Consider the following 24,154-nt stretch of genomic DNA (forward strand, 5'->3'; position numbering starts at 1 on the left):
GGCAACACTGACAAGACGGCAATATTTGCTGGTTAGGAACTGTTCTTATTTGATCCTCACTATAATAGAGGTTTGGAAGCAACTTCAATATATTAGAAATAGACTTCGATATGTTAATATTTGATTGTAAATCAGGACATCCTAACAACTTACCCCACTCAAGCTGCCGATCAGAGGCCCAAGATTACCCAAGAGGGCGCCAATATCTGAACCTCCACCTTCGCCATCTTCATCATCGTCACCCTAAATGCCCACATGTTAGTAAGTAAGCAGATTAGACATTAAGTTAACTAGTTTCATTAATTACTATCATAAGTGTAAGTAATATTATATATAAAATCTGGTACTCACTCCACTGAGACCCCCTAGCAGGGGTCCAATGTTGGCCAGAAGCGCGCCGATATCTGACCCACCACCTTCACCGTCTTCGTCGTCATCACCCTGCACGTCAGAGTATTAGTAGGAAGGAAGCATGTTAGAATACAAGCGGTTATCCGAAGATGTATTATTTGCATTGTTAACTTAAAGGGTACTTACGCCACTAAGACCGCCAAGTAAAGGTCCCAGATTACCCAAGAGGGCCCCTATATCGGATCCTCCACCTTCACCATCTTCGTCGTCATCACCCTGCATGCATTGTTAGTTTGTTACCATATAAATACAGGCAAAGGCAAGAGGAAAGTGATACACTCGTATTGGTTTACTAATAGGTTCCTTATAATTAGGGAGTGGATGTTGATGAAAAGTCATCTTCTTATTTTTCACATTAGGACGATTAATATAGAAATCCTTTTTATATATTTTTTTCTTAATTTTTGGTCATTTTTAATACTTTGAAGAACTTTTAGATCATTTGGAATGCATTTTACTTTCTTCTATACCGAAAGATCTGTTTAATCATTTTCTAACCAAATATGTCAATAGTAATTACCTATTGAATAAGAGAGTAACAGTGAAGTTTGAGTTTTATAGTTTGGAACAGACTCTAAAGTCCATCCCTCATTCCACTGAAGGCTTCACCTCATACATCAGAAGTAATACAAAATTCTTGACAACAGCTTAGTTTAAGTGAGGACTTTGACTGCTACTGTTCTTTTGTTGGTACGAGGGTGTCTTTAGAATTTATGTTTGGAAGGGGGAAACTTTCACCATGTCTTGGACAGGACGTTGTGTCTTCAACATGGTTCGAAAGGGATGTCTACTGTAGTAGACAATATTTTTAACACACAGATTGTAAGAATACACGCTGCGCCCACAATGTGTTTTGTCATTCACACTCCCTCAACTGGAAGAACTGATAACAAAAGTGAAACGCGGAAGGAGACGAAGACTGAAGGCACTGACATGGACCACCCCGATTGAAACAAATTGTAAACCCTCATTGAAATCTATAATTTTCCCTTAAAACCTTCATTTTGTTGCATGTTCTTTTTCTTTATCTTAGTCATATTCCAGGAATTTGCCTCCTCTCCCCGAGATTTGCAGGGCAGTCATTGAAACAAGATGACTAATTTTTAAGAAGTTGTGATTGAGTACGGTGAATAATATTTAAATGTCATTTTCTTTTAATTTTATGTCATTTTTCCATTAGTTTAAGGGCATTTTAATGATCATTTCAAGTAGATTTTTAAGTCATCAACATCCGCCCCCTACTTATAATAAAATTAAAGATGCGTAATAGATCTATTAATACTTTAGAGAATTTGGAGTATGTTTTATGTTATCATATAAAATCATGTACATATATGAAACTTATAAATTCTTTTTATATTCATTTTATCAAATTAATAAAATTCTATATTACTTTAAATATATAGTTTTATGTTTTTTTTGCAACATCTCTATTTTGGTAATATAATTAGGACATTTTATTTTTAATTTTAAACTGACACCCGATTTCCGATATTCATCTATGAAAGCTGAACATACACGTCATATGTTCAGTAATAAACCATTTTACAAACAGAACAAGGATTTTATATGTTTTGCTTTGTGGATACAAATTTAAATAGTAAACCTGTGTAAAACCTGATGGCACTTTCAATATTTCTGAAATAACTACTATTTCTGCTTTATTTTTAAGTTTGAAGTAAAATATGTGATGCATTCGCGTACATGCCACTAAAAGTTGCACAAATGAAATACTTTTTTATTGGTTTTTATAATTGGACGGAGTTACGCAATAAAAGACCAAGCGCCAAAAAATCTGTTTCGAGATATTGGCCACTGAAATAAATCTGTTTTTTTTTTTATAAAACATCTTATGCAAGATGTATTATAACATTCATACTATTACAAAAATAGCACTAATAACACTAAAAAAGGCTAACCGACTTTTGACAAGAGACCTGCAGTTGAATTAATATTTCAAAGCAAAATAAATTCATGAATTTTATGCAATAAACGAATATTTGTTTATAAATAGCAGCAAAATTCAAATATCACATTCTTGATTTTTTTTCGGGTTAAAATAACCTGCCATCAACAGATTTGTGTAAATCTCTCTCGCTCTTTCTTCTTCTTCTTCTTCTTTTTTTTTTTTTTTCAAATTGTCGGTTGGTCTATTATTGCGTAACCCGTCCAATTGATTCAATACTAATGAAGGATAAGATTTACGTATAATGATGTGTAATTAACTCTTTCAAGAAATGCTAAAGCGTATAATAGATTCAGATTCTAGTCGGGAATGTTATGTAGACCTGCGAGAGTATTTTGAATGCTAGATTTTGAAGTAATAAAATTATTAATTACAGTATCGAATGTATTATTGTTAATAATAATCCAGAACTTCGAAATTAGTTTATTAAGATTTTTAAAATGTTATATATTACAACTTACCCCACTAAGGCTGCCAATTAGAGGTCCCAGGTTGCCCAAAAGAGCGCCTATATCTGATCCACCACCTTCACCATCTTCGTCATCATCATCACCCTATTGCCCAAAGTGTTAGTAAAGCGCAAAAACAGTCGATGCACAACAAAATTACAAGAAGTACCAAACGAGTTTTTATAACAGCTATAAACTAAGCAATTGCCAGTTTCTAGATAAATTCCCTAACGTTCCTTATGGAACGAAATTGTCTAATTCAATTTACTATGCAATAATAGTGAGTGTTATTTTACGGAATTTTGAAATTGTATATAGGTCATTTGCAAAATTTGTATAACAAATGGACGATTGAGAACGTCAAAATTAAAGTACTGTTTAGTGCATATTCTGCATGTATTAATATAGTGCAATGTCTCTGCCATAGTAATCAGCCACTGTACACTCACCTTGCTTTACAGCACTGTTTTGAATGATGTAACAGACATGACATGGAGTAACAGATCTTCCAGGTAACAGACATGACAAAGCAAACAAGCATGTTCTAACCTAAATTATTTTTGCTTAAAAATCTGCAAAATAGCAAGTTAACTACTGGACACATGTACTATTATGCCCTCTTGAACTTCACTTTATATGTTGGTATTTGTGGAAAACACAACACAAACAGATCTGACAGAGTAAAAATGCACGCTTTGACTAAAACATAAAGCAAGAGTTTGACACACAAACTCGCCAAATCAAACTGGGTGAACATAGCAGTACAATCAAAATGGGTCTTTGTGCGTCAACTTGGCTTGTGCTGACATTTGTGGGATTTCTATTTCAACTGTGTATCCATAGGAACAGAATGGTGTAACAGACCTGACTGACTTCCTGAATTAGAGTAATTATGTAATCATGTTTAAGGAAATATAAACTCAGACATAAATTAAGAAGTTTTAATAATATTGAATGTCTCTTTAAATTTTTTCTCAGTTACATTATTAAACATACCTTTATCTGGACATGATCATGCTCCATTTTAAAAACTTAGCTAGTATGGACACGGAATTTTAGCTGTCACTATGAAAATTTTATCTTATTCTCGTGAAATATTTTACATGAAGGAAATAATTTTTGTTTCGTTTATCACATTAGTATTGAAACTACTCACTATTAGGAATTTATAACTCTATCGTTATAAATGCAGTAATGGGAAGGGTATGAATTGATGGACATCATTTGTTATACAAATTCTGCAAATGACCCATATATATATATATATATATATATATATATATATATATATATATATATATATTCGTTATCTCAATATTTCTATTTCTAATATATGTGACATTGCTTCTTTTTTAGCTTGAGTTTATTTATGCTAACAATAAAGAACAAATTATGAAATAATCATTAAAATTCTTTAGTGTCATAGTGAATTTAGAATTTCCAATTAAATTTAGTCTATCTTTATATTTCTTACTATACATTAAGTATGTCAATAAAATATTCTAATAAAATGATTACGTAAGTACAAGATTATGTAAGTGGTAATCCTAGTGGAAATGTTGTGCATCGATAATTGGTATATTAATGTTGTTAATAAGCTTAATATTAGACATGAAGGTGTTTCAGCAGGGTTATAAGCACACAGGTTGGAAGTGAAATAATCCTGCAAGTTTCCAGAGCGAATAGCTCATGTTGTATGTTACAAAAGACTATGTTTTTTTTTTCAAATGTTTAACAACCTCTTTTTCGGTAACTATTGCGAGTAAGACCGTGAATTTCGTCCATATTGATAGAAAATCTAATAAAGAATAATTTATCCCTTTGGCATCTTTCATTAGCGTGGACGGTTTTCGTGTAAATTTAATTTAAAAACCACTAATTTGAAGCCAATGAACGATGTAACAAGATTGCAACGTTGTAGCCAGAGACGGAGGCTTAAGGTAGTTCACGTCCGGAGACAGACCTTAGTTCGTTGACCTCTTACATCAGTATTACGAGAAGAAAGATATTGTATTAGCGACGATGTTGTCAGACTGCTAAAACTTCCAACTTAATTTTTAAATTAACAGTGCATTTAATCACGAAATGCAATATAGATATTTTATTAATTTAAGTGTACTCTATCGTCCCTTTCAATTTGCAGCACTATTTCACTTCCACTCTGCATATTTGAAGATATTTACTGAGCATTGAATGCAGTCAATCAGAAAGTCTTCCGCAATTACTTTTCACTCTTAACTGTCAATAGAAATCTAGTTGAAAGGAATTTGATATTTTACTTCACAAAAAAAGACTGTGATTGTTATTTCTTACTCTCTACTACCTACAAAAGTATCAAATAAAACCTTGTGCTATCATTTCGCTAATACGTATCTCTTAGTCATCTTGACTTATAATTTTATGTAAATCGTAGCCTAACTAGCCTATAAATTATAATTTCTCTCACTTTGTGTATATAAGAATGTTTCATTTTCGATGTCCATTCAGTCTGATTCATTTACCTTTTCTGTAGTGAAAAAGCAGTTTCCAAGTGTGGTAGCAAGATGTTAAAGAAGTGGATAGAAATATGAAATAAGTCTAAATGTAAATATACTTGTATTGTGGTAATGTTAAATATTCCATCCAGTAAATACATTTCTATGTAATGTTTAAGAAGCGTTACTTAAAACTGTACCAAATCAAATCATTTTTAAGATACGGTTTGTAGGGGGGATGAATCTTACCATTTTAGTGTACGTTTCACTTAGGGTGACCAACAGAGTGCTGCATTGGAGTTAAATCGCTCGCTTGAACTCGGTCGAATGTCGCACCCTCGAGCGAGATACGATCGGTCGTGATACGCTCGTAATAAATAGAAGCACAGTACAAGGTCATCTCAGCGACATGTCTTATCTTGTATGGAAGGCGACAGATAAGACACACATATGTTTTGCTCACACGGTAAAAATAAGGCTTTATTTTCTGCGTTTATGACAAACGTTTAATGGAACAGTCAATGGCACGTACCAAAATAGGAACATGAAGTTATAAATAAAATAATATGAAAAACTTCGATATACAGTTATTACTGCTAATTAATAATTATTCAATATTTGATTTACCACATATATAATATGATAGATCCATACATAGTGTTCCGCCTATATACTGCGACAATGTAGAAACGTTTTACAAAATATTATTGATATAGCAGTAGATTAATAACAATATTAGTACAGAGATAACGTCACAGAAAATATAATAAAACGAATAATCATGCGGCACAACTGTTACAAACGGAAATATTGATACACTAATTATTAAAGATTATTATTATTATTATTATTATTATTATTATTATTATTATTATTATTATTATTACTAGAAAACTTGATACGGTTCTTGCATTATCGTGATTGCGTTCTCCATTTATAATAATTACATTTATATCCAATAACATCTATCAGATGTGGCAAAAACAAAATCACTCCTGTGTGGAGGGGGGGGGGGAACATTTACCTACAACATTTATATTACATTTTAAAGCAAGTTTCGTAGTTGTATTATGGAGAGGTTAGTTAAACACTGCAAAGTTTTGAAATGATAAACATCTATGATGTTACTACACAGTTCACCACTGTAACAAGGACGAATGTCTAACACTCGACTTATATCGTTCGAGGATTTATCGCTCGTGACAATTTTACCCATCATGCATGTGCGCTACCTATCGGATTATGCTACGAACTACTTAGCGCTCGAGCGAAAACGTCCGATGCAGACCTCTGGTGACCAGATTCACATCGATAAAAAAGAGGACACAAAGTTTAGAAAAGCAGGACATTATTCGAAAAAGAGGACAAAAAATTAGGCTTAGGCCTATATTATACTTTAAATTACGTCAATATCTATTTTATTACTGTACAAAATATTTACATTACACATTTAAGCTTATATCATATTAAAAGTGTGTTAATATCTATTTTGTTACAAAATAATTATGAAAAATTAATCATAATAATTTTACCCTTAGCTAAATATAAAAGTCATCGGAACTATAATAACACTATTAAAGAGAACAGAACAGTTCGAATAGTATGGTCACGTTAAAAGAATTAATATATACATTACAAAGACGATTGCGTAAATGATAATATTACAATCTAGTATATACAGTCACGAAGCTTGAGTTTATGAGGGTACCAGAAACAATGACTGTGCAGGTACTATTTCGCATTGTCTGTAATGAGGCGATAGTAGCGATCCTAGTGGTTAGAAACTATCCATGGATGCATATTTGCTACGTATTAGGCTTCGTGACTGTATATACTAGACTGTGTTCGCACTTCTGTTTACTAGCTAACTCTGAGCAACGACCATAACAAGGAGAAGCAAAGGGAGTTATGATCGTTGCCAAAGAGTATATTCCGTCGATGCTGCTGCCAACTGCAGGCAAATTAATGAAAAGAAGTTAAAGCAGATAATTTCAAAATATGAGGATATTTCTTGATTTTTTTTTTGTAAATCCCCCCGGACCCGGGACAACGGCCTGAAAAGGAGGACATCCGGACAAAAGAGGACGTCTGGTCACCCTAATATCACTTGTCCCAAGATCCATTGAATGAAGTCCGTCGGTATCTCACAAGAATTAACTAATTATTATAAGTTTATCTGTTTCGTTTTGTTGTAGATATGTAAATGTATGTAGGAATGAAGGAGTGATAGCTGCAGAAACTGACGCAGTCTAACCCGACACTGTCTTTGTCTATCAAAACTGCAATTAAAGTTCATAAAACCTGAAGTCACACCTCCGGTAAGGAAATAAGATGGTTTGATCAAAATTGGTAACAGAGAATTCACCATTTATCAAACTAGGAGGTAAATACGAGTATTAACCGGTGATCACTAACATGTAACCTCTTGCCATCCAAGAAACCAAGAGGTTAACCTGAATTAAGTTTGTAAGCCAAATTACATAACCCTTATGCTTGTAAAGTATTATAAATCCTGTTTTGTATAGAATATTCGTTATGAGGTAGTACCAATTTTATGTAATAATGTGAGAGAAATTATAACATAGATCGTGGAAGCACAGAAAATATTACGTCTTTAATGAAAAGAATTAAGTAAATTATCCAAATTCCTTGTCAGAATGTTCTCCGTTTAATTTAAATTAAGTTTACTTAACAAAATGATTAATAATATTCGGAACTTACCCCACTCAAACCGCCGATTAGAGGACCCAGATTCCCCAGAAGGGCTCCGATGTCGGAACCACCACCTTCACCATCTTCATCGTCACCCTACATGCGTGGTGTTAGTAGAAATGCCAGGTTGTTAGTTGCCTTAAGGCATATTATTATACAAAAGATGTTTTAAAACAATATGTACAATGTAATCAGGAACTCACCCCACTGAGACCACCGATGAGGGGTCCCAGGTTGCCCAAGAGGGCGCCTATATCAGAGCCACCTCCCTCTCCGTCTTCATCGTCACCCTAAATTGCGAGGGTTAGCAGGAAATAAAGCTGTTAGTGAAGCAGCATTAGTAACTGAAGAAACGTAAGGCAGAAATAACATTTAACTCTAATTAGTATATATTTAATATTTGTGTTACTCACTCCACTAAGTCCACCGATAAGTGGACCCAGATTTCCTAAAAGGGCACCAATATCCGATCCTCCACCGTCTTCATCGTCGCCCTATATGATCGTAATTGTTATGTGTTAGTAATACAAATTTGAAAACTCTTACCTCGAGTAACATGAGTATAATTGTCTTCATAGGTAATAAGTAGAACTTACCCCGCTAAGGCCACCGATTAGAGGGCCAAGGCTGCCCAAAAGGGCGCCTATATCGGATCCGCCACCTTCTTCATCACCACCCTACATGCACACAGTGTTAGTAATGAGTTTATGTACATGTAATTGCATGCTTCAAGCACTTCCTAGGATTTATTAGCTACTTACTCTCTATCTAAACTGAACTTAGTCAATATGAATTGACTTTTAACTTCCTTGCTTTCAATATGCATGCAATTATTTTACAACATTAACAAAACCATAATTTTAAACTTCAAAATCTTTCATCAAAGTGAAATTCGTATCTTTTTTATTATAAGGAAACAACCGAATTCATTTACACAATTTAAAATAACTAAAATATGCCACTTACTTCTAAATGCATTATTTATTGTTACTAGAAGCCCGCATTCTGCGTTTTCTGTAGTGTCTACATTATATATTTCTTAATTTTAATTATACCTGAGGCTGTAACTATTTTGTGTTTAGAAAGTATAAGAGAGAATATAGAAGATGTTCAGTGACAGCCCATTCAAGGGGTGAATCCTTAACATAGTAGGAATGAAAAAGTCCTCTATCATTGATTTCGTTCCTTTGGACTTAGATTTTCCACAAATAATTATTGCGCGTGATAATTCTTTATTCCATTATCTTTTGAAAACATTTACAACTACATTTTTATAAACGTCTTTACATTAGAGTTCTCAGTTCAAAAAAAATAATTATTTAAAATAATGTTTTTGTCATATTTATGGTTTAAGAGCATTTGAATATTTTAATAATTAATAACTTACATATTATTAAGAAATGGGTCTTTGACAAGGTTTTTACCGAAATGTAGACGCGTGCTTCACTCAAAGACCTGAGTGCCGCAGGACGTACGTAGAGCGTTTTACAGGGCGGGGCATGCAGTGTCAATCTACGTAATTTTCCCTCACTGGCACTGCTGCGGAGGAGGGATGCAAGTGCTTGTGAATTGTCCATGATATTACAATAGCTTTTCCTACAAAATCGACTTTCCATTAAACAAAAAGAAATAACGTAAAATGGCAAAGGAACTACCGTCGTATCTCAGGCGGTAACACCTTTGCCTGCTGCTCCGGCGTTGCGCTTGGGCGTGGGTTCCATTCCAGCTTGGGCTGATATCCTGGTTAGTTTTTTCCGAGGTTTTTCCCAACCATAAAACAAATGCCAGATAATGCATGACGAATCATCGACCTCATCTCACCAAATACCATCTCGATATCACCAGTTCCATCGATGCTAAATTTCCCAGTAGTTGAAGCAACCTCATTAAATAACCAATTAAAAATAACAAAGGAAAATTCTGTTCCTTTTATCTTAAGGATTTACTCTGTGACGTTACCGTCACTGAACACCTTTCATCCCGGATAATCAATATTTCAATTTCTGTTTAAAGAGAAATGTGACCTTAATGTCACCAATTTTTGTGAAACAATTTTTTAGGCAATCTATGAGTACAAATACACATATAGTTGTATTGTCCCCAAACTCCTTTAATTTAATAGTTACTAAGTCTATAAATTTTCATAAAAGTCTGCACATTGTTATCTCATAGAGTACCCGCATCAACCGTCTAAAGTTTTTTACATACTACTTACCCCACTCAGACTGCCACTGAGGGGTCCTAAGCTTCCCAAAAGGGCACCTATGTCAGATCCACCGCCTTCTCCACCCTGTGGTTATTTTATAATAAGAAGCAAAGCAGTATTGTTATTTTGCTTAGGATTTGTCGTGCAAAGAAATGCCAATTAAATGTAATTCAAAGAAATTATAGATTTTCTGTTGAAAACTATTTTGTTGTTTTCTCTTATTACTTTAATATAGGTAAGTGAATGAATGCATGAATTAATTAATTAATTAATTAACGAAAGGAAAGGGATGTGAAAATCTGCAAGTTTTAAAAAGTAATTATGAAGAAAAAAAATGAAAATGTTTTAAAGTAATTTTCTAAACAATATCTTCCAGATCTAGAAGAAATCAACTACACAAAGATCCATTGTTGGCAGACTTTGGACTATAAAAATATTGCAGTATGTACAGAGCATAGGTTGGCGTAGGTTCAAAGTCAGAGGCAATGTTCCAGTTCGTGCAAAATAATACAATAATTGAATATGAACATTAACAATTTTATTGACGCAATAACACTAAACGAAACAAACTTCACTAAAATATAATAACATTACTGACAAGAGTGAATTATACGAATTAACTATACAAATGCATAATTTTTCTCCGTTCAATTACGCCTGATAAAAGTAGCAAAATGATTTTATACAATCTAACATTTTCATGAAACAATGTCTTATATTATAAATTACTGAATTATAAAAGTAACAAAATATATATCCACTTTCTACGATGTGAGAATTTAAATTTATAGTCTTAGCTTCTTCTAAAGCATAATTATAATAATGTATGAATTACTAAAATTTCTACATGGACTAGGTATGCAACTTAAAACATCCACGATCATTTTCGGCTTCACCTTGCTCGGCATCAAAACAGTTCGATCATATTCTCTGTCACTCTAAATACCATAACCCATCAGTTTCATATATCCCTAACTTAAGGGCTGTAATATTAATATCTAGAAGTGAATACAGTTGCAACAGTTGTCAACTGTCATTACTGACATCATCAAAATTGAAATTTTCAGCTGGCGTTTCAAGTGGCCGCAATTTACGTCAATATACAGTACTTTTTATAATGTACCGTATTATTAAAATATTCTTAGTTGTGAATTCGTTATAGAAGTTTATAATTATTCCAACTTAAATTTTGTCTGCAAGAGCATTTCTAAATAATCCTTTGCGACATCTTAATTTCAACTCAACCCATATGCTGCATCAGTGGCATAGGTGGAAAATTATAGAATCATTAGTGCTTTACTTTCTATTTGGATGAATTGGTTCTGTATATTGTCTCTCAGTAACATTATTTCTTCTCGCAATTATTATGTTTAAAATGCCTGCTTATCTACGGTTCATAACTGTTAAACTCTTCACAAAATCATGTTTCATCCAGGCAATTTTTTAGCGAACACATTCATATTCAGAAGATCAAAATATTTATTTTTGAAGATGGAAAGGAGAATTTATAATATCCATTCTCATTTGTATTAGATCATATAATACTTGCAATTCTTGCTTTAATTTTGCGTGCGCCATGGTTCGATATAGATGCTTTGATTTTATAAGCATAGACATGAATGATAAAATGTTATATCTGTTACATCGCAATATTAGATTAAGTTGTTGCGATATTTAAAATTTAATCGAGTTTCATCGCATTTCATTATCTCTTCTGTTAATCGGTGAATTGCCGGGCTCAAACTTTCAATGCATTCTGCAATCACAGGACTGTGTACACTTCAGTTTTATAGGCCTACTTGTACAGCCAGCTGTTGATCGATGTTGCAATTACAATGTTGCAATCATAACACGATGAATCACATACCAAGATTCTGGTTGATTTCCACACCTTCACTCCTATATAGTATCTTGTCAGAAAAATGCTTTAACTTGTTTGGTGACTGAATATTTCATACATTGCAGTATCCAATTTTCCATTAGGTTAGCAACATATTAACTTCTTTTTAATACACTACTGATGGGAAACTAAAGATACTTAAAAGATGCACTCGGCGAACGTAAGTAGCTTGCAGTTGAACTATCTTATAGTGGAGCTCTACTGTATGGTCAGATATTGTTACATGAAAAAAAGAATATTAATAAATTAATATATCTGCGTTTTCTTTGGGCATTTTGTATGCAGGGGAGTAATGGGTACAGTGAGACACAAAATATTAAGACATATGTATGCAAGTGATAATTCAAGTACTTTCAAAATCAAGTGCAATAGAAATAGACATTAAAACATGGAGTATAATAATACATAAACAAAAATGTTAGTAGATGAAGGACATAATATACAATACGTGCTTGTCAAAAAAATGCAAATGTCTCACTTTCCCATTCAGGAGGGTACAGTGAGACACCACAGTGTCTATTAACGGACATAGAAATGATTTACATTTATTTCAAAAGAAAACAAAACTTGCTGTCTCTTTATCTTGACATGTTCTGTAGGCTTATTTAGAATCATTTTGATGTCTGACTTCGAAACCATTGAAACATATGGAACATTTGGAAAAGTGAAATTTCCATGACATTTCTTTTGTGAAAAAATGAAATGAATTTTTGGTGACAACAATGCTTATGATTATAAGAATTTAGTTTAATTCTTTATTATTTTTTAACATTTTCTTAAATTTTGTGCATAATTTATTTATGAAATCATTAAAATGTAATGTATCCATTATTTTAAGCTATAGTTCCTAAATTGGTTATTAATATGTTCATTTTTAATGTTAGTTACTGGTAAATGTAACATAATTACAGTTTATTTTTGCAAATCATTGGTACATGGGAACAGTGAGACGTCTCAGTGTACCCTTCAATGGCATGTCTCACTGTTCCCTTTACGCATAGTTCATTTAAAAATGACGCCATCACTTCAAAATTAAAACAAGAAAGATGAAACTTTGCCAAGCATAATCTAAAATACCATAGTATTAGGTAACAAAATATTCATATTTATATCTCATTTGTATATCCAATATAACCTTCATTAAACACAAGCCAAAATTTTACTTCTAGAGTGAAAAATTACGAATTATTTTTTCATCACTCACCTTTATAACTAGAATCAAATCGAGTATGAAAATACTGTTACTTTACTCATGCAACATACAACTTCCACTGTTACCAACATCTCAACATAAAAATTTACCACATAATAAAAAACGTCTCACTGTTCTCCCTGTCTTACTGTACCCACTTCTCCCCTAATATGTATTGAAACGAAATAAGATAAAGACTTACCCCACTAAGGCTTCCCGAAAGTGGTCCAATCAGACTTAAAATATCTGACCCTCCTCCTTCACCGCCTCCCTGTATTTCCATGTCAAGAAAAGTTATATTGCATTAATGGGGTGTATTATAAGCTAACTAACAGAAGTTCTGAAGTAGGAGAGACACTTACCCCACTCAGACTTCCTGACAGCGGGCCAATAAGACTGAGAATATCAGATCCACCCCCTTCGCCTCCTCCCTAAGAACGTTTAATTTGATTACTTGGATTATAATTTCAATTTAAACTTCAAGCCGAATAATTTTAATACAGCTGTGAAGACAGAACTTACCCCACTAAGACTTCCAGAGAGAGGACCTAGTAGGCTTAGAATGTCTGAACCACCCTCTCCACCGCCCTGCATATTTACACGAAGTGTGTTAGTGATAGTTAAGTACAGACACAGTTAGTAAAATAATTTATCTCACTAATAAATTGCGTTCTTGTGCATACTTACGCCACTAAGGCTCCCTGAGAGAGGACCAAGAAGACTCAAAATGTCGGAACCACCACCTTCTCCTCCCTGCATATTCCATGAAATGTTAGTCATATTCAACTATAAGCACACGCGGGCTATTCCATATGAAATCGATCAGTAAAAAACCTCGCATTTTTTATACTCTAATTTTTTCCCTACTTATACAAGGTGCTGAGGGGAGTGCATTTTCAAAAATATACTATCGAAAGTGAAACGGTTTTCGTATTATTGAATGACAAATTTAGCGTATTTTATAAAAACAAGCCTCTTTCAGCGCTCAGAACTCTGGAACCATTTACTGCAGAACCTTGAACGAGAGCTTATTTTGAAGCTGACATTTGGTAGGTTATATTAAGAAGTAATCCTTATTTTTATTGTACACAGAGAGACAGATAATCTGATTTTACTTGATTTTAGGCTTTTTGGCCATTTGTAAAAATGTAACAAAATTTTGAGAAAAAACTTTGCATTATTAAGAGGGATTCGGCATTGTTTGCTTATTGGCTCGGCAATAAGTTTCGAGGGTATTAATTAAATTATTTTCACACGCTTAGGCTTGAACCAGTGGCGGTTATTCAAGTGAAGTACATGAAGGCCACCTTCACCCCTTTTTTCGTGCTTTAATAAAATATATTTTATCAAGAAATTAAAATAAAATGAATTCTTCACTAAACCATATTTTGCTCTATTTTTTAATATCTTGTTCGGCTTAATCCGCTCAGTTAACGTTCAATGCAGTACTTCACACGAACCCCTCACCAGTCAGGCCACGTGGCTAGCAGACCAGCTGAAGGTCCGAATGAGGCTTTCCTTTTCGCCTTCAGTAAACCCACCCGGTTGCCATGACAACGAGTTGCATACTATGAATTACCGGTCCCTTTTGCGAGGCTATTATGAGGGTCTGTGGAGCAGGCATTCATCTCCTTTCTCTATTCTTGAAAGACAGAATCTCTCTCTCGTCCAAACATTGGATCAGGGTGGCAAACTGTAATATTTTGCAACTAAATAAGAAAACATAAAATATTCTGTAAAGAAGTTAAATATTGTTTAAATTTAGTATATAACGTATATATTTTGGTATTTTTTAACGTTAGTACCTCTTGAATATTATGTTTTATATGGATTTTGAAATAATTTGAGTACCCTGTAATAAATAAAGTTGGCATAACATTTGAAACTACGTTGTACATTTGACCCGCGCTGACCAACGATTTCGCTTAGGTATTCTTTGTTGTGACAAGTGCAGCGAAGTGTGAAGGTATTACTACGTGTATTAATGCGATGAAAACATGAATCCGTTAAACGATTTAGTGTGTAATCTTTTGGAGACACCGTTCTCTCGTTGGTGTGCAGAATATAAGCAAGATATTTTAAAATACCGCAGAACAAGTCACATTAATATAACTATGAAAAAAGTAAAAGTGGTGGTCGGTCATACAATATTCAGTTTCAAGATTCGTGGTATGCGGATTGCAACTGGTTATGTGGGAGTCACTATAACGAGAAGTTATATTGTTGGTCTTGTCTTCTTCTGGGGAACAAGAAACCCGCTTGGAATTCAACTGGATTTTGCGATTTCAGAAATGTCAATCGCGGTCTTTACAGCCATGCAGATTCAGCTGAACACATTAAATGTATTTTGCAATTAAAGGCACTGCAGTGCGGATGCACTAAAGGAAAGTTATAGGTTATACGTAAGTCAATTTAATGAAAACGTACGTTTAAATAGCCTGGTAATGCACACCGCAATCGATACGGTATTGTTTCTAAGCAAGCAGGAGTTGGCTTTTCGCGGTCATGATGAGAGTATTTCGTCACAGAACAGGGGGAATTTCAAAGAATTATTGGCTCTCATTTCATTGCCCTATGAAAATTAGAAATCACTATGAAAAAATTAGGCCTGTTCTTTCTGGGAAATCTAAAACGATTCAAAATGAAATAATTGATTGTATTTCTGAATGCATCAATGAACTTGTAAGAGATGAAATTACTAGTGCCCCTTTCTTTTCCGTTCAAGTGTAAGTTTTCTGTTCAACAGAATACTGCTTTGATTTAATCGTAGCTGCTTGATTTTACTGGATAGGTAAGCTTATATTGGAAGTTGCATGTTCCGAAGTTGATTAAAAATATGAATACAGTTTACGATTATGATTGTGATTTTGAATTTTGTTATCGGTCCTGTTTCTTGTGTACTCTTTTAATTTGATGTGTTGTATAAAATGTGTTAGATTTTGTCTTTTTTATGTCATGTGGACTTGTGGTTGTTTTATTATGTTGTGGTATGTATTGTGTGGAAGTTTTGTTGGGACAGTGAATTCTTCGGGATTAAGGGGACGTAGCTTCCGAAAATGTTGAAAATTTGTTTATTTTATATCTTGTGCTTTTCATAAAACTTAAGAAAATGGTGAATATATTACATTAATTCAATATGCCCATCGTATAGGTTACAAAAGCATTCGCGACGTCACGGGTATATAACGATTCCAGGAAATTATCTAGAATTCTATTGACCTTCACCTAATTTATCCGGCACGAGCCGCCACTGGCTTGAACGAAGCAATCCCGCAAGCACTGGTCGAGAGCTGAAGATAAGCGAGTGTTGGGCGTCATTTTACTCCTGTGTTTATGAAAACCTGTGATAAAGCTAGCCCAGCCATGACTGCAAGACGACACATCACGTGTTTATGTCTGCTGGCCTTGCTTGTCTCGGCTATCTTCCGCCTCACAGTCAGCTGGTTAGTTCACGCGCGTACTATTTATTTTGTTTATTTGATATTTTCAATACTTTCTTATCAACGAACTACCAGTAAAACTATGTGTTTATTTGTACTTTCAATGCAGAATCTAACCATATATTTTAAAAATATTGTTTTCGTGTCCAAAGGCGTCTTAATGAAGAAAACTCTAAATTTCTCCATTTCCATAAAAAGTAAGAAAAATTGTTTACATGTCAATGTAAACTTTAACTTTTCAGCATCAAAATAAACCATGATTTTGATCATTGGATGAAAGGGTTTCGGAGCCACAACAGTTTAAAGTTGCTAATTTTATGAAAATACGATAAATTTAAATATTTTTATTTTAAACACTATGAAGTTTTGATGCCTCAAACTTGCACAAAGCATTGTATCACAGTTGTCTACGGACAGAAAAAGTTTCATTGTATTTAAAAATTGCAAGTTCAATTTTCTCTATATTTCGGTCGATTTGAGATGGAATAGCCCACGCACTGTTAGTAAAATATTATATCTCAATAAATTGCGTTATTGTGCACACTTACCCCACTAAGACTCCCTGAGAGAGGTCCGAGAAGACTCAAAATGTCGGAACCACCACCTTCTCCTCCCTGTATATTCCATGAAATGTTAGTCATATTCAACTGTAAGCATGCGCACTGTTAGTAAAATATTATATCTCAATAAATTGCGTTATTATGTATACTTACTCCACTAAGACTTCCTGAGAGAGGTCCTAGTAGACTCAAAATATCGGAACCACCACCTCCGCCACCCTGTATATTCCATGAAATGTGTTAGTCACTTTCAACTATAAGCATAGACACTGTTAGTAAATTGTTATCGCGCTACTTCACTAAGTTCTCTTGAAAGAAGTGCAATAAAATTCAGTATATATAATCCACCACGTTCACAATCCTGCACTGTTAAAGACTGATATGTATTTGTTTATTTTTACTTCCTGTTGTGTCGGTCCACTCTCAACTACACTTTCAATAATGAATTTGTGTACTTAATAATGCACAAAAGCAAGCGAAAATGCTTTAATTTACATTACATCACCCTTTATATGTTGAATAATTAATTTAAGTTGCCTCTACATGCTTGAAATTAAATGAAATTTAGAATGCACAACACAGGTTAGCTTCTATCACCAGTGGTTGCCACAGCTTTCTTGTAATAACTTTTCGTTTCTTATAAAATTTATTGTCAGAATACTAAATCTTATAATGCAGGTATAGTTATTGCATTTTCTAATCGAATTTAGGATGTTTGTTTATTTATAACAACTGCTTGAATATTACATTCTGCACTGATGAACATTATTGAACAAGTAACAACTACTTCACTGTGTTAATATTGTAAATTTTGGTGGTAAATTACCTGGTTGTCATGTCGAAACTAGTCAACAAGGTAATTTACCACCTAATTTACAATAGTAACACAGTGAAGTAGTTATTACTTGTTCAATAACGTTAATCAGTGCTTATACAAGTGTTAAAAGAGTGTATAGGAAAATGAAGGATTAAATTTTGGTAGATGAAATTATAATTTTTGTTTAGAATTATTAAATGGTAGACTAAGTTTAATTTGTGTACATCAACTGCTTATTATTCTGTAGCTCATATTGGATGGATTAATAACTTTTAGTTATTGAGCTCATGAAATGTATAAAAATATTTTCAATATAATGTTAGCAGAGACTACTATTCTTTTGAATACAATTATAAAACTCACCCCACTCAGACTTCCTGACAAAGGTCCAAGGAGACTCAGGATATCAGATCCTCCACCTTGGCCACCACCTCCCTGAAGTTCCATATTTTCAAATATAAGTGATTGTAACTTCAAACAAATCTTACTATTTCACATAATATTGAGGAAGAATAAAAGTTGTGCTTATGTACTTACGCCACTTAGACTTCCTATGAGAGGACCAATCAGACTGAAAATATCGGAACCTCCACCTCCGCCCTGAAGTTTCACATAATAATTGTTAGTAAAACCGCAGCCTTCACTCAACTGTTACACATAGCAAATAGTTAATACAGCATTTTATTTGAAAGCCATGCAGAGAAATACTTTACATGAGAAACAGCGATGCATATTGAAATAAACTTAGTGCTTTCACCAACATGGTGGACAATGTATGTCATTCTTTGCCTTGCACCTTTCAGATTATAAATATAACTTCCTCCTGATGAAGACTGATAGTCTCCGTAAAGATCAAGCTCAGATATCCTACGGAGTGTGATGCTTAGAGTACGTTTGTGGCCTTATATCGGAAATGATCTTGTGTGTAGTGTAATTTAAATTCTCCATCTCATGACATCTCCATACATTCTTATAAACTGTAACAATTTATTGTCTTCTTGTGCATAGATTAAGCTCCTTGACATGTACCAACATTAGAGGGAACTTCAACCCTTAATTAAAAAAATATTTATTAATTTCTTAATCAATCTTCCTATACTGAAAAAGAAGCTCACCTTTAGGGCACCATCAGCATCTCGAGTTGCAATTGAAATCCCTCTATCAGTGACAGGGTTTTAATACTTCATAAATTTGCGATATGATTATTTTTCTGCCGGAGAAAGTCATATTAAAATTACACTTTCTTTTAAAAACAATTGTCATCTGCCGGATTTTAATCCGCAAACACTGTCACTAACAGTCAATATGATAACTGCAAGATCAAGGAGGACGACGGAAAGGAAAAAATACATCAAGAAAGAGCCACCGCGAGAATGCTGTTTGTTGTGTGAATCACCAAGAAAAATTCATGACGAGAACACTGTTCTGTTATGTGAATCACCTAGGACCCATGACGAGAATGCTGTTTTATTATGGGAATTACCGAGAAAATGTCATGATCAGAATGCTATTCTATTATGTGAATAGTCGACGAAGAATTATGAAAAGAATGTTGTAGCCTATTGTGCGAATCATCGAGGACTAAGAACGAGAATTTTGTTCTGTTGTGTCAATTACTGAGAAGAATTCATAAACAGAATGATATTCTGTTGAGTGAATATTCGAGAAGGAGCCATGACAAGAATATTGTATTGTTGTGTGAATCACCGAGGACTCAAAACGAGAATGCTGTTCTGTTGTGTGAATCAGTGAGGACTCATGAAGGGAATGCTAATCCATTGTGTGAATCACCGAGGACTCAAAACGAGAATGCTGTTCTGTTGTGTGAATTAGCGAGGACTCATGAAGGGAATGCTAATCCATTGTGTGAATCACCGAGGACTCAAAACGAGAATGCTGTTCTGTTGTGTGAATCAGTGAGGACTCATGAAGGGAATGCTAATCCATTGTGTGAATCACCGAGGACTCAAAACGAGAATGCTGATCTGTTGTGTGAATCACCGAGGACTCAAAACGAGAATGCTGATGTGTTGTGTGAATCAGCGAGGACTCATGAAGGGAATGCTAATCCATTGTGTGAATCACCGAGGACGCAAAACGAGAATGCTGATGTGTTGTGTGAATCACCGAGGACTCAAAACGAGAATGCTGATGTGTTGTGTAAATCAGCGAGGACTCATGAAGGGAATGCTAATCCATTGTGTGAATCACCGAGGACTCAAAACGAGAATGCTGTTCTGTTGTGTGAATCAGCGAGGACTCGTGAAGGGAATGCTAATCCATTGTGTGAATCACCGAGGACTCAAAACGAGAATGCTGATCTGTTGTGTGAATCACCGAGGACTCAAAACGAGAATGCTGATGTGTTGTGTGAATCAGCGAGGACTCATGAAGGGAATGCTAATCCATTGTGTGAATCACCGAGGACGCAAAACGAGAATGCTGATGTGTTGTGTGAATCACCGAGGACTCAAAACGAGAATGCTGATGTGTTGTGTAAATCAGCGAGGACTCATGAAGGGAATGCTAATCCATTGTGTGAAACACCGAGGACTCAAAACGAGAATGCTGTTCTGTTGTGTGAATCAGCGAGGACTCGTGAAGGGAATGCTAATCCATTGTGTGAATCACCGAGGACTCAAAACGAGAATGCTGATCTGTTGTGTGAATCACCGAGGACTCAAAACGAGAATGCTAATCCATTGTGTGAATCACCGAGGACTCAAAACGAGAATGCTGATCTGTTGTGTGAATCACCGAGGACTCAAAACGAGAATGCTGATGTGTTGTGTGAATCAGCGAGGACTCATGAAGGGAATGCTAATCCATTGTGTGAATCACCGAGGACGCAAAACGAGAATGCTGATGTGTTGTGTGAATCACCGAGGACTCAAAACGAGAATGCTGATGTGTTGTGTGAATCAGCGAGGACTCATGAAGGGAATGCTAATCCATTGTGTGAATCACCGAGGACTCAAAACGAGAATGCTGATCTGTTGTGTGAATCACCGAGGACTCAAAACGAGAATGCTGATGTGTTGTGTGAATCAGCGAGGACTCATGAAGGGAATGCTAATCCATTGTGTGAATCACCGAGGACGCAAAACGAGAATGCTGATGTGTTGTGTGAATCACCGAGGACTCAAAACGAGAATGCTGATGTGTTGTGTAAATCAGCGAGGACTCGTGAAGGGAATGCTAATCCATTGTGTGAATCACCGAGGACTCAAAACGAGAATGCTGATCTGTTGTGTGAATCACCGAGGACTCAAAACGAGAATGCTGATGTGTTGTGTGAATCAGCGAGGACTCATGAAGGGAATGCTAATCCATTGTGTGAATCACCGAGGACGCAAAACGAGAATGCTGATGTGTTGTGTGAATCACCGAGGACTCAAAACGAGAATGCTGATGTGTTGTGTGAATCAGCGAGGACTCATGAAGGGAATGCTAATCCATTGTGTGAATCACCGAGGACTCAAAACGAGAATGCTGATCTGTTGTGTGAATCACCGAGGACTCAAAACGAGAATGCTGATGTGTTGTGTGAATCAGCGAGGACTCATGAAGGGAATGCTAATCCATTGTGTGAATCACCGAGGACTCAAAACGAGAATGCTGATGTGTTGTGTGAATCACCGAGGACTCAAAACGAGAATGCTTATGTGTTGTGTAAATCAGCGAGGACTCATGAAGGGAATGCTAATCCATTGTGTGAATCACCGAGGACTCAAAACGAGAATGCTGTTCTGTTGTTTGAATCAGCGAGGACTCGTGAAGGGAATGCTAATCCATTGTGTGAATCACCGAGGACTCAAAACGAGAATGCTGATGTGTTGTGTGAATCACCGAGGACTCATAACCAGAATGCTATTCTGTTGTGTGAAAATTCGTGGGCTCATGACAAAAATGCTATTTTGTTATGTGAATCACCTCCAAGAATACTGTTTGCTGTGTGAATTACCAAGAAGAATTCATGACCAGAATTTTATTATGTTGTGTGAATATTCGAGAAGGACTTAGGCCTATAACAAGAATTTTGTATTGTTGCGTGAATCTCATAGGATTCATAACGAGAATGCTGTTCTATTGTGTGAATTATCGAGAAAGGCTCATGATAGTCATGACGAAAATGCTGTTCTGTTGTGTGATCGGAGCGAATCACCGAGAATTACGCGACAAGAATGTTGTTCAGTTATATGAATCACAGAGATGTCCAACATGATCTGAAACGAATTCGACAGTGGGAATGAAGATACTATTAGAAATATCCCCACTGCATTTTCCTTCCTTCAAATAACGAAATCGGCGCGCCTTCGATGTGAAGTGGTCATGTAACTGAGGTGCACTGGATCAAAATATGTTGAAATACATTCGACATTTATCTTTATAGAAAATGCTCACGTTGCTTTATAAAAAATGGAGAACACTGCTATATTTTACACAAGTAAGGGTATTTTTCCATTATGTTCGAAAAGTAAATATTGACACTTATTTAGTATAAGTGGCCAGTAATAAACTGAGGAAAGCGAAATGTCTGAAAGTTAACAGCAGCGGTCTACTTTGCAGGTAAAAGCACTATAACACTGAATCGCTTTTATAAATGAGTCATATCGTACAATGTATTTAATTGATTTCAAGTCCATGTTAATGCAATATAAACAATGTTTGTACCCAGAGACTTACCCCACTAAGACTTCCAGAAAGAGGGCCGAGAAGACTTAGGATATCGGAGCCTCCTCCTCCACCACCGCCCTAAATTTTCATATGTACAGTATTATTATTTTAATATATAACCTTTAGCCATATTGTATTTAAAACTTCACATATTAATAATGGACTTTTACTCACCCCACTAAGACTTCCTGAGAGAGGTCCGAGTAGACTCAGGATATCGGAACCACCCCCACCACCTCCTCCTCCTCCTCCTCCTCCTCTTGCACCATCACCTCCACCACCGCCCTAAATATTTCATATTGTTAGTGTTAGTAAAGCATACATTAATGCTATTTATACCGAAGTAACAGATGTTATTCTTTAATTATTTACAAGTAGGTTCAATGTTAGTAGTCAACCGACACCTGCCACTTGTAGGCCAAATATCTGGTATAAATTAATTATTATAATGATATATGTATATATATATATATACATAGGCATATACTATATACAGTGCACCGGTAGTGTACGCCACGCTAAGGAGCAGATTTCACGCCACATAGAAGTAATAGTCATGAGTTCAAATGTAGTCTGTAACACGAGAGTTAAAGTGACATCAAAAACTTTTATCCTTGCATTTTTAACTATGTCCTGATTGTACCTATGCGGTGTAAAATATTACCATGGCAACTAAAACTTATGATTTAGCAAAGCCTGCATGATATTGTAAAAAAAAAACAAGGTACATACTTTTATCCTTGCATTTTTAACTATGTCCTGATTGTACCTATGCAGTGTAAAATATTACCATGGCAACTAAAACTTATGATTTAGCAAAGCCTGCATGATATTGTAAAAAAAAAAACAAGGTACAATAAAAATGCAAGGAAGAAGTTTTTGATGCCACTGTAGTTATTTGTGACTGGCGAACCGAAAGAAAGCTCTGGAAGCTATTGATAAAAAAAAACAACTAGCAAACGATTATGGAAATACAAGAACATCATGCAGAGAGGATACAGATTAAGACAACATTTCTCTGGATTGGCAATGTGTAATTTTAAACTATCTTGCTTTAATGAAAGAACCATTTTCTTTATATATACGTTAATGGATAATAATAATAATAATAATAATAATAATAATAATAATAATAATAATAATAATAATAATAATAATAATAATAAATCAACAGGTTATACTAAAAAAGAAAACATATATCTAAATGAATTACTTGAAAAAAATACTATTAACATAGTCGCTCATGGTGGGCGAGTAGGTCAGTTGGTAGAGCAACTGAATTTTCTCGTTTCCAAACTTCTACCATCCCATAAAATGGATTGCTGGGTCTTTCGCGGGAGTAAAACCTGG

General features: G+C 34.8%; 1 protein-coding gene across 1 annotated transcript in view; it reads right to left on the minus strand.

The window, feature by feature from the left end:
- Nucleotides 1-24,154, minus strand: part of LOC138709957 (uncharacterized PE-PGRS family protein PE_PGRS46-like) — a 166,054-nt gene that overhangs the window by 66,388 nt on the left and 75,512 nt on the right. The window contains exons 9-27 of the mRNA XM_069840640.1: nucleotides 22,979-23,089; nucleotides 22,814-22,882; nucleotides 18,665-18,727; nucleotides 18,491-18,562; nucleotides 17,464-17,529; nucleotides 17,299-17,364; nucleotides 13,998-14,063; nucleotides 13,833-13,898; nucleotides 13,673-13,741; nucleotides 13,513-13,581; nucleotides 10,228-10,302; nucleotides 8,609-8,689; nucleotides 8,426-8,506; nucleotides 8,216-8,302; nucleotides 8,022-8,108; nucleotides 2,839-2,931; nucleotides 538-627; nucleotides 352-441; nucleotides 154-243 (exon numbers count right to left, since the gene is read on the minus strand). Of these exons, the coding sequence (XP_069696741.1) occupies nucleotides 154-243; nucleotides 352-441; nucleotides 538-627; nucleotides 2,839-2,931; nucleotides 8,022-8,108; nucleotides 8,216-8,302; nucleotides 8,426-8,506; nucleotides 8,609-8,689; nucleotides 10,228-10,302; nucleotides 13,513-13,581; nucleotides 13,673-13,741; nucleotides 13,833-13,898; nucleotides 13,998-14,063; nucleotides 17,299-17,364; nucleotides 17,464-17,529; nucleotides 18,491-18,562; nucleotides 18,665-18,727; nucleotides 22,814-22,882; nucleotides 22,979-23,089 (1,491 nt within the window). The remainder of the gene's footprint in view (nucleotides 1-153; nucleotides 244-351; nucleotides 442-537; nucleotides 628-2,838; nucleotides 2,932-8,021; nucleotides 8,109-8,215; nucleotides 8,303-8,425; nucleotides 8,507-8,608; nucleotides 8,690-10,227; nucleotides 10,303-13,512; nucleotides 13,582-13,672; nucleotides 13,742-13,832; nucleotides 13,899-13,997; nucleotides 14,064-17,298; nucleotides 17,365-17,463; nucleotides 17,530-18,490; nucleotides 18,563-18,664; nucleotides 18,728-22,813; nucleotides 22,883-22,978; nucleotides 23,090-24,154) is intronic.

This window comes from Periplaneta americana, chromosome 12 (genome assembly GCF_040183065.1).
Source record: "Periplaneta americana isolate PAMFEO1 chromosome 12, P.americana_PAMFEO1_priV1, whole genome shotgun sequence".
NCBI lineage: Eukaryota > Metazoa > Arthropoda > Insecta > Blattodea > Blattidae > Periplaneta > Periplaneta americana.